We start from the raw sequence: 17,091 nt of genomic DNA, 5'->3' as shown, positions 1-17,091 counted from the left end.
ATATATTTTCATATAAATAATGAGTGTCATTTTAGAAAGCGTTGTCGTGTGATTTATTTAAATGAAACATGTTATATCCGGGGTTAAAATAAAGATCCCTTTTGTCCCGAAAAATAAACCATTTCGGGGTCGTCGAAAAATATGTTTGTCAATATATTTAAACGGTCACGTTAAATTATCATAAATTTGCATTTAAATTATATTTTTAATTTACAACTAGAAATTCTGATTGTTTTATTTAAGTAATTCGTTAACGTTTGTAAAGGTTAAGGTTGGACATATATCCAGACCACCAGATATGGCACGATTAAGAAATTAGATTAAATTAGATATGATTACGAGTTCAAACCCAGGCAAGCACCACTGAATATTCATGTGCTTAATTTGTGTTTACAAATCATCTCATGCTCGGCGGTGAAAGAAAACATCATGAGGACACCTGCATGTGTCTAGTTTCATAGAATATCTGCCACACGTGTATTCCGAACAGCGTGGTGGAATATTTTCCAAACCTTCTCGTAGAAGGAACAGGAGGCCTTAGTCCAATAGTGGGAAATTTACAGGCTGTTATTGTTTTTGTTAAGAATTTACTTTTAAGTGAGAGGGATGTTGAAGAAATCATACAATTATAGTAAATATTACATTTGAAACCATATTATTGTTCAAGTTTGAAATGGCAACGATGCTAAGGCGTACGGGCAGCATGAGCCTTGACTCTTCCTCCATCTTGAGTTGTAAATAATTATGAAGAGCTGATATTTTTAGACGGTATTGCGTCGTCCTATATTATACAAAGCAAAAGTATTAATCATTTTAGAAAAGTAATGTCGTTCAAAATTACATACATCTTCTACCGATATTTAATTTATGTTTTTTAAAGAAAATTTAATTTAGCAAAAATCGAAATTCGAAGTCCCATTGTAATCCAGGGACGATTCAGGCATTGAATACGTAACTAAGGTAAAAATAACGATCTTTTTTACGAACAAAAGCAAGAGTTCGTAAATGGGTTAATGCCGGATATAGGCCTCCTCTGTTTTTTAAATAAGCACCTGAAAAGTTAGACGAACAACGTCTAGATTTTAGCCTATGATTCTAATTTAAGATCCATGCGTCCATTTCATGGGGGAAATCAAAAAAAGGTCGTCTGATGATAAGCATCTACAATCTGTGGCTTGTAGGTGTGCTGCCAGCCTTTAAGGAAGGCTCTTCAAGAAGAAGTACGCTCTTTTCTTAAATGTACCGGTAACCGTCGGCGAAAGCTGGTTCGACAGAGTGTTAAATTAAAATAAAAAATTTCGCTGGCCATAGAAATTTGCATTGTAAGAAATATTCTTAAATTAAGGGTTACGTTATGGAGATAATAACCTAGGCTACTAATCCTCAAACTATGTATGTACTTAACCAGATAATTAAATTCTTAACTTACTTCATCACTAGCGCCAAAAGTGTGAGAAAAAAATTATGTCCATCGTAATACCAGTCGACTCAAGCACGGGTGTTACGTTTTTTCACAATCAATCCAACAACAACAACAAAACAACAACAGCCAGTAAATTTCCCACTGCTGGGCTAACGCCGCCTCTTCCTTTGAGGAGAAGGTTTGGAATATATTCCACCACGCTGTTTTTTGGCAAAATTTTTATGAAAGTTCCTCACGATGTTTTCCTTCACCGCTAGGCACGAGATGAATTATAAACATGAATTAAGTACATGAATATTTAAAGGTGATTGCCTAGGTTTGAAACCGCAATAATCGGTTAAAAGGCACGAGTTCTAACCACTGGGCCATCTCGGCTTTATCCTTGGTCCAAGCGGTTTCCATGAAACTCGTACAAATATGTTTGTGAATTAGAGATGAATATTTCTGTGGATGTTTAAATTTTAATAATGGTAAATTATTTTTAATATCGAAATGGTATATTATTCGACGGCAGTGGTTTGCATTATTACCTTGAAATATTATTATTATCCCAGTATAATTTTAATTATTTGCATACAGATTTAAAGGTAATTATATATGATAGGTATACGCTGGCTTCTGATTAATTAAATAAACAGCAACGATTAATTATATTTAAGGATAAAATATTCGAAACATCAACAACAGCCTGTAAATTTTCCACTGCTGGGCTAATGGAGGTGAGGAAATGTGTCTAGTTTCAATGATTTTTTGCAATGTGTATCCAATATGTAACAGTTGAAGCAGCTTGTTAGAATCAGCTTCTATCATTTTCTCAAAGGGAGCCCATAGCCATAGCCCAGCATTGGGAAATGTATATATTTTGGACAGAAACTAACTTGGTGGTAGGGGTTAGTGCAAGCTCGTCTGGGTAGGTACCACCCACTTGTCAGATATTTTACCGTCAAACTACAGTACTTGGTATCGTTGTGTTCCGGTTTTAAGGGGAGTGAGGCAGTGTAACTACAGGCACAAGGCACATAACATCTTAGTTCCCAAGGTTGGTGGCGCATTGACGATGTAAGGAATGGTTAATATTTCTTACAGTGACACTGTCTATGGGCGATGACCACCATTAAGTGACCCCTCGTCCGCAAACATATAACATAAAAAAAATATCTGATTAGACTGACAAGGAATATTGTATTTCTTAAAGCATAGAAATATATGGAGCTTCATGCGAAATTATTAATTATTGAATTAACGAAGATGTCAGGTATAAAAGAAAAACAAAAGAATATATATATTTAATTTATTTATGAATCAATGTATGTAGATAAATAAATTATAATAATACATATTATAACAATATCAATAATCCAATGCGCAAAACAGTGCAACGCCTCGTTTTATCCAGTGACCTTGAGGCTTGTGCGTGGTCAGTTCGATGGTCATCACGTAGTTGGTGGAATGTCCTGTAGTTGATAGGGTACCAGCTCGGACCAGGGTCTTGTATGTCGGGCACTCGTACAGACCAGATGCAAGACGATGATTTTGTTCTGGCTTCATGTAGATTATTGCCATTTCTGTAATATAAGAATTGCCAAAATAATGTTTTAGTGTTTTATCTAACATAATAATTACTTAATAATGGGGTTACTTAATTATGAATATAGTAATGTTGCTATTGTATTAACTATTTTAAGAAAAGTCTGTGGTATCTACTTGGTGTTACTCGTGCGCATACTTAGTGGTAGGGCTTATGGTATGCACCATTATATTTCATGACATATTCTAGCACCAATTCGTAATACCAAGTTTTATTGTTTTCCGTTTTGAAGTATGAGTAAACAAGTATGAATACCGACGAAAGGGTCATAACAGCCAGTTGTGTCCCATTGGGAAGTCCGACTACCAATGATAAAAAAAGAAAAAAAATACTTTGTATTTTGCTAGTGTATTCTATGCGAAATTGCCCTACCAGTGTATAATTCCTTGGCTCGACTTTCCTCAAGCGCCATGTCGGCGGTATTCCATCGAGCGCCCTCCAAAAACAAACCGCTTACGCAGCATCCGTCGTCCGGTTTCTTTTGGGGAGGACCTTGTAAAGCCTAGTTAAAGTAAAAGTAAAATTACCAAAATAAATCAGTATTACATTAAATTGAATTTAGTCAATTATACCATAAGAATATCTATGTCCTGTTCGTGGTTAAAGGCTTGGAAAGAGTTCCATAGAAAGCAGATGACGATAAGAAGCAGCGCGATTGCAACAGTACCCTGATCAACTACAAAGAAGCAGGGCGTTGATGCATTCAATGCGAATAAATGAATACCTACATCAGAATTTCAGGCAACCAATGTGGACCACAGGATCGTCTTCCTTTACTGCCCAGAAAACATATTACGTACATGAAAATTCAGTGTTTTCCATAGTCTTCTGTTACAATTTAACATGAAAACATCTGAGCTTTCGCTCATCACTAAAAATAATGTTACTTTATCGTCAGTCATAGCATGTAGTTCTCAGTTATAAATTGAGTAATAATGCAAAGACATTTATTAAAAATATGACATCTCATCTCCACTGGTGAAGGGAGGGTAATTGTTTGCCTAGAAGATTGAGGAAATGTGATTCAACGGCGAAATAATGCTTTTCTGCATTTGCAATCATGATTTATTAAGTAACTAATTGTTATTTTAACTTCATATACAATTACGGTCTTAATCCTAGTTATTCCTATGAGATATGTATTCTTCAAAAGAATAATGTTAATGATTAAAATATAGTTATTATAATAGAAGAATACCTCAAAAGCATAAGAGACCGTATCGATAGCAATGACGTGTTTCCTGGCGTAGTTCTGCAGAGCGCCCGTGAGGAAAGCCTGAGGGAAGTAGAAGCCGGATATCCAGAACACCTTCGGGATCCCACCCTCGGCCCACTGCTGCATGAACTGCACCCGAAGACATAAGTCCTTTACCCATGCAGCTGTGAAAAGATAAACGGCGTGTTAAGAACTAACTACGACCACCAATGAAATGGAAAGAGCAATGCTTAGTATTTTGTGTGTTCCAATTGATGAGCCAGTCTTACTAGAGGCACAAGGTACATAAAACCTAAGCTTAGAAGGTCAGGGCATTGCAAGAAATTGTTATTGTTTACAGCGTTAATATCAGTGGTCATTTATGACCACCTACCATCAAGTAGCTCAATAGCCTATCCACCCATACAATAAAAATAAATCTAAGCGGATCATATGTACATATTGATTCATACCGTGAAATAAAAGTAGTAAAATTGGTTGTGGTAGAAATCTTCATCATAATTAGATAAAAGTAAAGTAACAGCCTGTAAATTTCCCACTGCTGAGATAAGGCCTTCTTCCATTAAGGAGAGGGTTTGGAATATATTCCACTACGCTGTTCCAATGCGGGTTGGTGGAATGCACATGTGGCAGAATTTCGATGAAATTAGACACATGCAGGTTTCCTACAGATGTTTTCCTTCACCGCCGAGCACGAGATGAATTATAAACACAAATTAAGCACATATATATAGCGGTGCTTGCCTGGGTTTGAACCCGCAATCTTCGATTAAGATGCACGCGTTCTAACCACTGGGCCATCTCGGCTCAAATTAGATAAGGGTCCCATAATAAAGTTGTTGGATACAGTAGACTTAACTTATGCATGGAGATGAATCTTCAAAACAATCAAAGCAGACTACAGTTATTTGAAACAACAAACTTACCTAAGGGCTTCAGAGATGGATACGCCCTCGCGCTCCACATATTCGGTACTCCGTTACGAGCCAAGCTACCCGCCATACTCTCCAACGCCTCGGACATGACCACCAAGCCTTTTAGCGCCTTTTGTAAGTCTCTGTATCGAAAACACTCATATACCTTATACGTGTCACAAATAATAGACAAAAATAAGAAAGTCATAAGTGCTTACAACAACAGCCTGTAAATTTCTCACTGTTGCGTAAGGTTTCCTCTCCCTTTGAGGAGAAGGTTTGGAATATTCCACCACGCTGTTCCAATGCAGGTCAGTGGAATACACATGTGGCTGAATTTCTTTTCAATCAGTCGCATGCAGGTTTCCTCACGATTTTTTCCTTCACTGCCGAACACGACATGAATAATAAAGACAAATTTTAAGCACATGAATATTCAGTGGCGCTTGCCTGGGTTTGAATCCGCAATCATTGGTTAAGATACACGCTATCTAACCACGGTGCCGTCTCGGCTCATAAGTGTTTAATATTGGATTAATATAATTTCAAACTTAATCACTTACTTCAACGAATTGTTAATGACAGTTAACAGTTTATTATATCTTATTGCTTCCTGTATTAGTACTGTATTTAAGGATTCCCTGTAGGATACTGGGTACCTGAAAATACAGTATGATAGATGTTTTAATAATGAGTTTACTTTAATTGTTAAGTTACTCATATACATTGGCAATGTAAGAAATATTACTAACAATAATAATACAGTCAGAGTAAGAAAACCTTCATCAGTTTTCAAATTAATTCCTTTATCAAGTCCTAAACTCTTAGTACCTTTTGAATCTAAACATCGAATCATTGCGACGCAATATGTCATTCTCAATCGGTAAAGTAGATTATCGCTCAAACTGAGCACACGAAAATAGATCTTAAGGTGACGAACCTTTTCTTACCCCGACTGTACATCACCAAAGCGCCAATGACCTTGAAAGCTAAGCTATTATGTCTCTTGTGCCATTTGTTGTGCTGTTTCCATCACACTTCAAAACGCAACTACAAAACCCTGTTAGGTAACACGAAGTCTTTCCAATAAAAAAATCATTATATTTCAATATAAATAATTATATTTAAATATCTTGCACTTATCACAGATACTGTTCTTTTTATTTTTTTATTTCTATTGTAAAAACGAATGCTATAGTGTGCCTATGTCGATACGGAGTTTCTTTGACCACGGAGGGCACTAAAGAAATAAAATTCGATGACATCACATCGAGTTTTAGTTCATTAAACGTTATGGGGTCTAATAAGCCACGTACAGGTATTATGACAGTTTTCAAACGAGGTCTGAAACTCCCAGTATCGCAGGAATGAAAAAAATAAAAGAAAATGCCGCTGTCAACGTAATTAGCAATAATACAACAAAATTATATCTAACGTGGTCGCTATGAATTTCTGATCCAGCATCGGTGGTAACACATTAAGTATCTCTTTAGCAGCTCGCTCCGTCATCTCTTCAGCTGTAAGTCCACCTTCTCCGCTCACTTCTTTCGGTTGTAAATTGCTCAAAGTATCTATTCAATTAATCGTAGCTTTAAAAACACTGATTACATGATAACAGTGGATTGACATCGAGATTTAGCCCGACAACATTGGGAATCAAAAGATCACCTTCTGCCCGTTTAAAGAATAAATTATTAATGTTGTTCCCATCAGAGATGGATCTTCCTAGTACATCTGACAAAAAAATATACCGTTGAGTTCAATTCGACGGTTCAGGTCTGACGCGCTATTTCCGAACCAGTGGTTTTTTTATAGAATAGTTTGGCGGACGAATATAGGGCCACCTGATTGTAAGTGGTCACCATCACCCATAGACAATGACGCTGTAAGATATATTAACTATTCCTTACATCGTCAATGCACCACCAACCTTGGGACCTAAGATGCTATGTCCCTTGTGCCTGTAGTTACACTGGCACACTCACCCTTCAAACCGAAACACAACAATACAGCGTACTGTTGTTTAGCGGTAGAATATCTGATGAAAGGCCTGCGCAGGCGGGCTTGCACAAAGCCCTACCACCAAGTAAAAGTGGTAGAGTTTAGAGGATCAATAAGAAAGTGTTTAAGTTTTATATCGAGTAAAGATATTTGAATTTGGAAGTTTTGATTGTGGACGTTCTTAATTTATGTCTCGTGCTCGGCGGTAAAAGAAAACATCGTGACTAAATCTGCATGATGCATGTCTCTAAACACCTTTTTAAAAAATGTTTCTTGTGTTAACAAGCCTTTGAAACAGCGTGATGAAATAAGCTCTAAGCCTTCTCCTCAAAGGAGCCGAGCAGAGGGATCTTTAGATGTTTCTGTATCATTTACTTGAAAATTTCAATGTTTCACTTCACTTTAAAAGTCACCTACATGAGATGTTAATCTTAAGTGTTTAGTGATAAGTCGATAGTGTAATTTTTACACTAAGTAAATACTTACGTGTTCTATTGATTTAATTAAATATACGGTTTATTTGACGTCGTTTTTAAATTTCTACAGACAATAAACAATTACATAGAACAAATATAGTCATATAATTGGTACCGAGAGTTGTTAAAGACAATTGTGATAAAATTAAAGCTGAGGCCAGACTTACTGATACAAGTTGTAGTTTCAGACATCGCGTAGCTGATATTGGCGTTGCTGTGGAGACCGAACAGGGAAGGGTCGTCGTTTAAAGGAAGAGTGCGGATGTATCGCGTGTAGTCATCAATTGTGAACCAAGACGCTTGCTAGAAATATATAGTACGACACAACTTAGATGTCGCATCGGCAAAATTCGTTAAACCGATCACATCCGAATTGAGTACGCTATACGAAATTATCAATATTTATTTCTCATGCGAATATGATCTTTGCACAAACGTAATAACTTGTAATATCATATGACCTAATATATTTGTCAATTTGACACGTGGATTTACATGCACTTGCTTTCTCTGACGCGCGAATCTATAGCGACGAATAGCGTCGAATGGCGCGTTAGGGAGCTATTTCTATTGGTCGTGTAAATCGGCAGTAATCGGTTTTTATTTCATTCCATTGCATTTTCCGATGCTACATCTAATTTGTGTCCTACTATATGTATATTTAAATTAAGAACGAATAACGAAATAACACGTTAATAATGAGCCGAGATAGCCCATGGGTTAGAACGCTTGCACCACTGAATATTCATGTGCTTAATTTGTCTTTATAATTCATCTCGTGCTCGGCGGTGAAGGAAAACATCGTGAGGAAACCTGTATGTATCAAATTTCAAAGAAATTCTGCCTCATGTTTATCGCACCAAGCCACATTGGAACAGCGAGCTGAAATATTTTCTAAATCTTCTCTTCAAAGGGAGAGAAGGCTTTAACCCTACGTTTTACGTTAAATTGATCCAGAGACAAAGGAAGAAAATTTAGTCATAAGGTGATATATTTTAAATAAATAAAAAACCTAGAATTCTATTTCATATTTATAGTAGCCAGTTACTAGACTGAGATAGTCATGTCATTAGTACAAATACTACACAAGTAATCGGTTACAATCAGAGAATACTTCATGAATTTCGTTTCAAATATCTGATCTATAAGTTTGTAACTAATTTTTCAAAGATTACAGGCTCAAATAAGATTCGCCTAAGCTCATTTTATTTTGGTCGCATTATACCCTATACCCATATCTACCATCCTATCATACTTATCAATGATTATAATGTACGTATAGGTATATATATTAAAATTGGACCGATATTTACTTGGTGGTAGGGTTAGTGCTAGCCCGTCCGGGTAGGTACCACCCACTCATCAGTTATTCTACCGCCATATAACAGTATTTAGTATTGTTGTGTTCCGGTTTGAAGGGTGAGTGAGCTAGTGTAACTACAGGCACAAGGGACATAACATCTTAGTTCCCAAGGTTGGTGGCGCATTGACGATGTAAAGAATAGTTAATATTTCTTACAGCGTCATTGTCTATGGGTGATGGTGACCACTTACCATCAGGTGGCCCATATGCTCGTCCGCCAACCTATACCATAAAAAATATTATTGAATCATACACTCTTCCCTAAGTTACAGTGTACCTAACTTAAATTAAAAACGATCATCTCAATACGACTTTTAGTTTTTTAGAAAATCGTGGAAAAAAATACCAACATACATACAAACACATATAAAATTAGGTACACGTGATCGGAAACCTAAATGGATCGTCATACACAAATACAATTAAATTCTAACAATGTTACATAAACACATGTCGAACTGATAACCTCCTTTTTTTAGAAGTAGGTATTGGTATTGTATATTAGTAATAAAAATAAGATGAGACCTGTTTATAAGCGCCGCTTTCATCGAAAATACAGCGATCGTTTAAGACTGCAGTTGTGTAGTAATCAGACAGGAGACACAGGAGGCATCTCCTGTCCCAATCATCTGTCACACGGCCTCCGTAATTAATATGTCCGGCTGTGTACGTCAACATCTGACATGGAGACAGAAATAGATTAGACAAACTATTAATGAGAATTTAACGGAGTCATAAAGAATCAAAACACACCGAGAAAACTCAAAAATGAAATACATTTAAAGAAATGAATAAATATTGGACAACATTACATACATTACTCTGATCCCAGTGTAAGTAGCTAAAGCACTTGTGTTATGGAAAATCAGAAGTAACGGCGGTATCACAAACACACAGACCCAGACAACATAGAAAACTAATAAATTTTCTACATCGACTCGGCCGGGAATCGAACCCAGTACCTGCAGGTCGGCATTTAGAAAATTAGAAACACATTTAAAGAGAGAGAGATTGGAACCTTATAACTAAAATAAGATGTTCACTAAGTAATACATGTCTCAACTTATTAGTAGGGAACAATAATATTGTAACTTTGAAAGAAATTCAGTTTGTGAAAGTGAGCCAGTGGAACTCGAGGCACAAGGGACATAACATCTTAGTTTCCAACCTCGGAAGAGATATGGAGATGTGAGATATGATAAATATTTCTTGTAGTACCAATGGTCTCCATGTACCCTTAGAAGGCCCATCTAGCAGTTCGCCTATTTTTTTATTATTTGTTATCAGTATAAACTTACCCTTAAAGGTACTTCAGTATATTCGGTTAAGAACATGTGAAGCTGCGAGATGCAGATGCGGAGATCTCCATCGGTGAACTCATAAGGGATGTTGAAGCCGAGAGGTCCAAACTTACGACGCTCGAGAACGACACCGTGGAAGAGACACAACGAGAACAGCAACCACTATAACATGGAGAGAAAGTTAGATATATAAAGCCACAGCTCAAGAGGTTCTAACACGGGGTTCAAACCCCAGATTGATCCGACTAAAATGTATTCCATTTTCCTGACGAAAAACTCCGGAACGTCAAGTTATGTCGTATCAGATTTGCTGACCCATCGGATTATTTAGTTGAAGTAATAGAGAGTGCATCTGTGTTTGTCCACACTTGTGCACTGTAATATGTCCTGTATATGTGTGTGTGTGTGTGTGTGTGTGTGTGTGTTAGCTGGTCTTCTTTGAGATTGACTGCCTTGAAGTTATCGTAAGTTAATATTAAACCTCCTTCGAAAAGTATTACGTTATAAATATCTACGACGTAACAATGAACTTCAAAAAATAACATATTATATCCTAATAAATATATTCTATCTTTTTTTACAACATGGGTTTGGTGAACGATCAGATGGATCAGCTGCTGGTAAGTGATCACAATTACATACTCATCTTGGCGGTAGAAAATTTAACTAATGGGTAGCATCTATGCGAGTTGGAACATAGCTCTACCACCAACTAACTTTTACCAAACAAATTGGTATAAAAGGAACTTGAAAAGAATACCACCCTTAAAGTCTTCGTGTATGCTCAAATACGAACCTTGAAATTCGGAACTTTACTGTCACTTGAATTGATATAGTCTGTAAAATCAGGGACTTGATTCATATAAGCCTTCAATAAGTTCGCTTTGATTCCCCTCGGTGGTTCGACTGTCATTTTGTAGCCTAAAAATATATAACAGGAAGAAATTTTAGAAATTTTTTTCGTGGGTATTCCGGTGCCTTCAGCGCCGGCGAGTCCCGCATACCCCCCCCCCCCAATACAACATCATGTGGGGGAAATGCGTAATGCGTATTAATGTATTTAAGTAAGAAATGCGTATTTTTTTAGTTGTGGTCGTTAAGATCAACCATTTTTAGACATTTTATGGGATCATTGAGCTGAGATATGGTTAGGCCAGTGGTAAAAATAAAGTTACATCTTAACGGATGATTATCATTTTAAACCGAGTCCACCACTGAATTATCATTTGCTTAATTCGTATTTATATGTCATCTCATACTCGGTGATGTAGGAAAAACAGCATGAGGAAACCTGTATGTGTCTAATTTAAAAGAAATTTTGCCACATGTGTATCAACTCACATTGGAGCACCGTGACGAAATATGATCCAAAACTTCTCAAAGGGAGAGGAGACCTTAGGGAGGAGGCTTAGCCAAGTCCAGTGGGAAATTTACAGGTCCTTACTATTTAAAAGACCATTATAAAAATATTCTAAGCAATTCATTCAATAGAATAGAGAACATTTTGATGTTTGTTAAAATTCGCAGATAATATAATACTTTGTGGTATTTTTTACGCACAGTTGCAAGGTAAGGCTTTTGGAATTAATGTTTTAGTAAAGTGAAAATGTCAATGTAAACGCTGAATTAGTGTCGTAAAAATATCACCAGTCTTTGTGAGTTTTAATTTTTCAAATATGTTACGGCAAAAATTTGGAACGCTGGTATTACTTCAGCATGTTTTATACTCAAATAACATGCATGTATCACGTTTGGGTGTATGTGCTATGTTAATTAAATGTTTCGACTGACAATATGTAATATAAGTGTACTAAAACTTTTGGTAGTAAACACGAAAGCTTTTCCTCTGTTCTAATATACAGTGGAGGTTAAAACTTTAATGCTAGTTTTATGCGTATGTATACTGTCGGTTTTGTAGTGTTTTCACACCATATGAGAACAAAAGTCAAACTATAGGTACTGTATGAATAATACAAAATCTTTGATATTCAATACGGACGAAACCTATAAAGTAAAAAAAGTAAAGTAACAGCCTGTAGATTACCCACTGCTGGGCTAAAGCCTCCTCTTCCATTAAGGAGAGGCTTTGGAACATATTCCACCACGCTGTTCCAATGCGGGTTGGTGGAATGCACATATGGCAGAATTTCGGTGAAATTAGACACATGCAGGTTTCTTCACGATGTTTTCCTTTACCGCCGAGCACGAGATGAAGTATAAACACAAATTAAGCACATATATATTTAGCGGTGCTTGCCTGGGTTTGAACCCGAAATCATCGATTAAGAAAATTAATTGTTTATGTTTTATGAATGGTTATTCCTCAACCAGTTTAGAACAACATCGATTAGCGCATTCGTATAGCATATACAGCCAGTATATGTTCCAAGAATTGTACATTTGAAATATATACATCGAGTTTTTTTATATTTAATTCCTGTTTTAAATTTTATGACAGACTGTTCGACAATGCCGGTATAAGATATTCTAAAGTATTACACCGGGAGATACGATACGAACTCGATACGGTTCTTGGGATATCAGTAAATGTATGTAAATCTTGTTTAAAGTACTTTAATATTATAGAGTATATGTGTGACAAGAGCTTCATTTTCCAATATTACCATTTTGCAACAACGCCACCGGAAAGAACGGCGACGGCGTGGACGTGAGCCACAGTCGGAAATCCTTATGGACTTGCTCCGGTACTATCTGCTCCACGTTTAGCTCAAGCACCGGCATCCACGATGGAGACAGGTGGCAGTTCTTACAACAAAAGATACAAAAAATACTGATAATATATATAAAAGCAAAATAGACAATAATTTTTGTTATAAAGAGTTTTTACGCAGCTTAGACAGATCGCTTCACGTTTGAGGATGATTTCGTGACAAGATATAAAATTATAAGTAGCTCGCTGTGACTTCGACTTTATGCGCGTTTGGAATAAAAAAAATAATATGTTGTTTGAAGGCTGAATTACTCCATAATACATTAGCTGGCAGTGAAAGTCCCGTTAAAATCGGTGCAGCCGTTACAAAGATTAGCCGGAACAGACTGAAAAGTTGTGAAAAATGACATTTTTACAATTTTTGGGAACTAAGATGTTACGTCTCTTGTTACACTGGCTCACTTATCCTTCAAACCGGAAAACAACAATTGACTACTAATGTTTAGGGATAGAATATCTGATAAGTAAGTGGCTACAAATATTTTCATCATTATCACAACGTAAAATTATTTATAATATTATATTATTTATAATATTATATTATAACCTTATAACATTTATCTCGTTAAATGATATTCGAAAAAAAGGATAATTGTTTTGTATTTAATTAAAAAGTACGAGCAATCAAAACTTTTCCCAACCTCTCCTTACCTGGAAAAACACCCAGTTACCGAAATCGCAGCCGACCTTCATCATGGCCTCGGCCAGCGGCCCTTGGCCTTGACCCAGGGAGATACTCTCGAAACGTTTTCCCATCTTCATTTTATCAGCGAATTTCAAAAGATCTAAAATTTATCTTGGTAATGTCAAATTATATTCGAAAGTGTGATCGGTGAAAGTTGATAAAACATTTAATAGAAACAGAATATTTTCATAGATATACAATTTTTGTGGTATTTTATTAATCAAATAGGCTTGGTGATAAATGGTCATAGACATATCAATCAATAATGCTCATAGACATTAGGTCTCTAAGAAACATTTTTATACAAATTCAAATTCAAATACTTTATTTGCAAGATCATGGTTACAGAGATGTTAAAATTATTTTATAAGTGCATTCATAATCTGCCTTTACATGGCATGCAAATGTCAATTTAAATTACATTTTGACAATAATCTTAAAATATTTATAGCGCACAATCCTAATACAAATTATAAATTATTAAATTATATAATTTTAATTACGTTCTGTTAATTTTACGTTGTCAATATTTTAATTATATTTTAAATTGTACAGCCCTAACCCCATCAAACTTGGGCGCTGGTGATGTTATACCTCTTGTGCCTGGAATTATAATGTCATCAAACTTCAAATTTTAACACAAAAATTCTAAGAATTGGTGTATTAATGGAGAATATTTGATGACTCGGTACGTCACATACGCAGAGGGTACTATTTTTAGATATAGAAGAAGGTTTGGAACATATTCCACCACGCTGTTACAATGCGGTTTGGTTGAGTACATTTGAAAGAATTTCTATGGAATTAGACACATGAAGATTTATTAACGATTTTATCCTTCATCGCCAAACATGAGATGAAATATGAATACAAATTAAGCAAAAAGAAAAATCAGCAGTATAATCCGTAATCATTGGTTAAGATGCACGCGTCTAAGTACTTGGCAATCTCGGCTCATTTTATTTTTATTTTTGATATAGTTAAAAAGTAATTACAAATGATTCATTTTGTGGTACCAGTACAGTCTTACCAGCAGCAGGGTCGGTGCCTGTTGACAGCACGAATATGATAGGCGCTAGAGGATCTGACTCAGCATACAAGGCGGCAAGATCAGCAGGCTGTGGTTCCACGAACCTTGCCCCAAGGCCTGTCACTACGTAATCCTGTATAAATAAGAAAAAGTACATTTGCAAGTACAAAGCCTGTACATTTCCCACTGCTGAGACAAGGCCTCCTCTTCCATTGAGGAGAGGGTTTTGGAACATATTCCACCACGCTGTTCTAATGCACATATGACAGAATTTCGATTAAGTTAGAAATGCAGGTTTCCTCACGATGTTTTCTTTCCGAGCAATGTATACAAATTTGTTATTAGTAGTAGACGGTTTCAGCGTTGGTTTTCATGTGTTAGGCAAAAAAGTATACTATGTCCTATATTGGACTGCAAGTTTGCTTCATACCTAATTTAATTCAAATTCGGTTCAGCGGTTTTGGTCGTGAAAGAGCGACAAACAGACAGACAGACAAAGTTACTTTTACGTTTATATTATAAATATTGATGGTTGATCTAGTCCGTAGGTTAAAATTTAAGGTGCAACCTTGGCTGCGGATGTGAGGGCCTCTCGTGTTTTGTTTCAAGCGATACTCAGGAGAATCGTGATTGCATCGCATTCTCCTCATTACATATTCACATCTCATTAGATAAGTTTAGATAGTCATACCTTTTTACTATTAACATGACATATTTCTCAGTGTTTAATTACGTGAACTAATCCTTTGTGTTAAAATGTTACACGTTATAGCTTTTATAGGTTGAAAAGGTTTATGCTTTCTCAATCAATTACAAATAAATACTGTAATATACAAATACATAAAATGCATTCAAAGAAATGAGAAAACCTGTACAGATGCGCCATTTTGTTCTAAAACCTTAGGAAATGAATTGGCTTCAAAAATGTTATGCTACTAAATTAAGAATCACAAAACAACTACAGTAAATAAACAATAGTAACCACTTTACGTCAGGATTACTATTTCCGGTTAATACTACGATATATTATTCAAAAATTTATTTGATAATCATTATCTAAGTTTCAAAGTAAGATGTACATAGTACAGTTGCGGTAAGAAAAGGTTCGTCACCTTAAGATCTATTTTCGCGTGCTCAGTATGAGCGATAATCTGCTTTACCGATCGAGAATGACATATTGCGTCGCAAAGATTTGATGTTTAGATACAAAAGGTGCTAAGAGTTTAAGACTTGATAAAGGAATAAATTGGAAAACTGACGAAGGTTTTCTTACTCTGACTGTACATGATTCGGCTTTAACGACTTTTCGTAACTAAAAATCCTTCGATTTCTAATGAATTATGACGATTCGTTAAATATGGAAACTGGGTATAATTGATCTAATTTCGTCGTTACTTCTTACTCACTTGAAGTCCAGGCACGAGTTTATCCGGTCGTAGACATTTTAACACAAGTAGTCGTTGAAAAGCATCCAATTGGGAATCCAGCGGTTTTGGATATGGTAATCTAAAAAATATTGTAAATCAGTTTTTCAAAGACAAATATTACGTTAGCTGTAGATTCATTTAAAAACTGCCCTTAAATCTTTAATACCAATTGCCAAGGAAACTTGACAGCCTAAAAATTCGAAACAAATGTTGGTGACAATTTCTTTTAATTTAAGTTTTCTTTTTTAATTGAACTTAGTACTTAATAAAAAAAATCTTAAGTTTCAACGAGAGGTTCGCAACTTAATCGATGAAAACGTCTATTAATTAATCGAATAGAACTGGCTGTAAATAATAATTACAAATAACGCAAGTCACATCACAGAATCAAAGAGTCTATATGAAAATCAGCGTTTTGGAATTCAATTTAGAAGCTGAACGATCCACCTCTTTGGAAAATGATTGCAAATCTTTGCTATTAAACCTCTTTTTCTCTTTACTTTTTTTTTGTTAAATAAAGTAATGTTCCATTTTTTTAACTACTTCTATTAGGTGTGCACAATACATGTTATACATATAGTGTCCCCTATTAGAGCTGTCTAATATAAACAATGTCATAAGGCATTGGGTCTTACAAAATGACAATAAAATAATAATTAGGTATTTAATAATGTTTACTGGCTGTATAGAATTTTGTTATTTTTCGATTGACACAGTTTACTTCTTTGATCTCGAACAAGTTAGTACGACAATAAAATCCTTTGACATCCTTACATTTAGTTTGTTCTTCAACATTAATCTATCAGTCCCTATTAAAAATAACAGTTTGTAAAAACGCTTTTCCGTAGTTAAACTCCAATATTCATTTTGCAAGTACAATATATTTTTAAATATCACTTTATACTGTAAATAGAATTTACAACACTGTAAGAGTCG

At 35.5% G+C, this 17,091-nt stretch overlaps 1 protein-coding gene across 1 annotated transcript in view; it reads right to left on the bottom strand.

The window, feature by feature from the left end:
- Nucleotides 1-2,773: 2,773 nt before the first annotated feature.
- Nucleotides 2,774-17,091, bottom strand: part of LOC124540761 (dynein axonemal heavy chain 1-like) — a 95,433-nt gene continuing 81,115 nt past the window's right edge. The window contains exons 73-86 of the mRNA XM_047118469.1: nucleotides 16,135-16,234; nucleotides 14,729-14,861; nucleotides 13,665-13,798; nucleotides 12,907-13,048; nucleotides 11,079-11,203; nucleotides 10,280-10,444; nucleotides 9,507-9,659; nucleotides 7,786-7,921; nucleotides 6,577-6,712; nucleotides 5,705-5,800; nucleotides 5,154-5,284; nucleotides 4,210-4,391; nucleotides 3,384-3,513; nucleotides 2,774-2,988 (exon numbers count right to left, since the gene is read on the bottom strand). Of these exons, the coding sequence (XP_046974425.1) occupies nucleotides 2,774-2,988; nucleotides 3,384-3,513; nucleotides 4,210-4,391; nucleotides 5,154-5,284; nucleotides 5,705-5,800; nucleotides 6,577-6,712; nucleotides 7,786-7,921; nucleotides 9,507-9,659; nucleotides 10,280-10,444; nucleotides 11,079-11,203; nucleotides 12,907-13,048; nucleotides 13,665-13,798; nucleotides 14,729-14,861; nucleotides 16,135-16,234 (1,978 nt within the window). The remainder of the gene's footprint in view (nucleotides 2,989-3,383; nucleotides 3,514-4,209; nucleotides 4,392-5,153; nucleotides 5,285-5,704; nucleotides 5,801-6,576; nucleotides 6,713-7,785; nucleotides 7,922-9,506; nucleotides 9,660-10,279; nucleotides 10,445-11,078; nucleotides 11,204-12,906; nucleotides 13,049-13,664; nucleotides 13,799-14,728; nucleotides 14,862-16,134; nucleotides 16,235-17,091) is intronic.

Source organism: Vanessa cardui, chromosome 26, assembly GCF_905220365.1.
Source record: "Vanessa cardui chromosome 26, ilVanCard2.1, whole genome shotgun sequence".
NCBI classification, from domain to species: domain Eukaryota; kingdom Metazoa; phylum Arthropoda; class Insecta; order Lepidoptera; family Nymphalidae; genus Vanessa; species Vanessa cardui.
The sequence above is the reverse complement of the archived record's forward strand: the minus strand, read 5'-3'. Positions and strand labels throughout refer to the sequence as shown.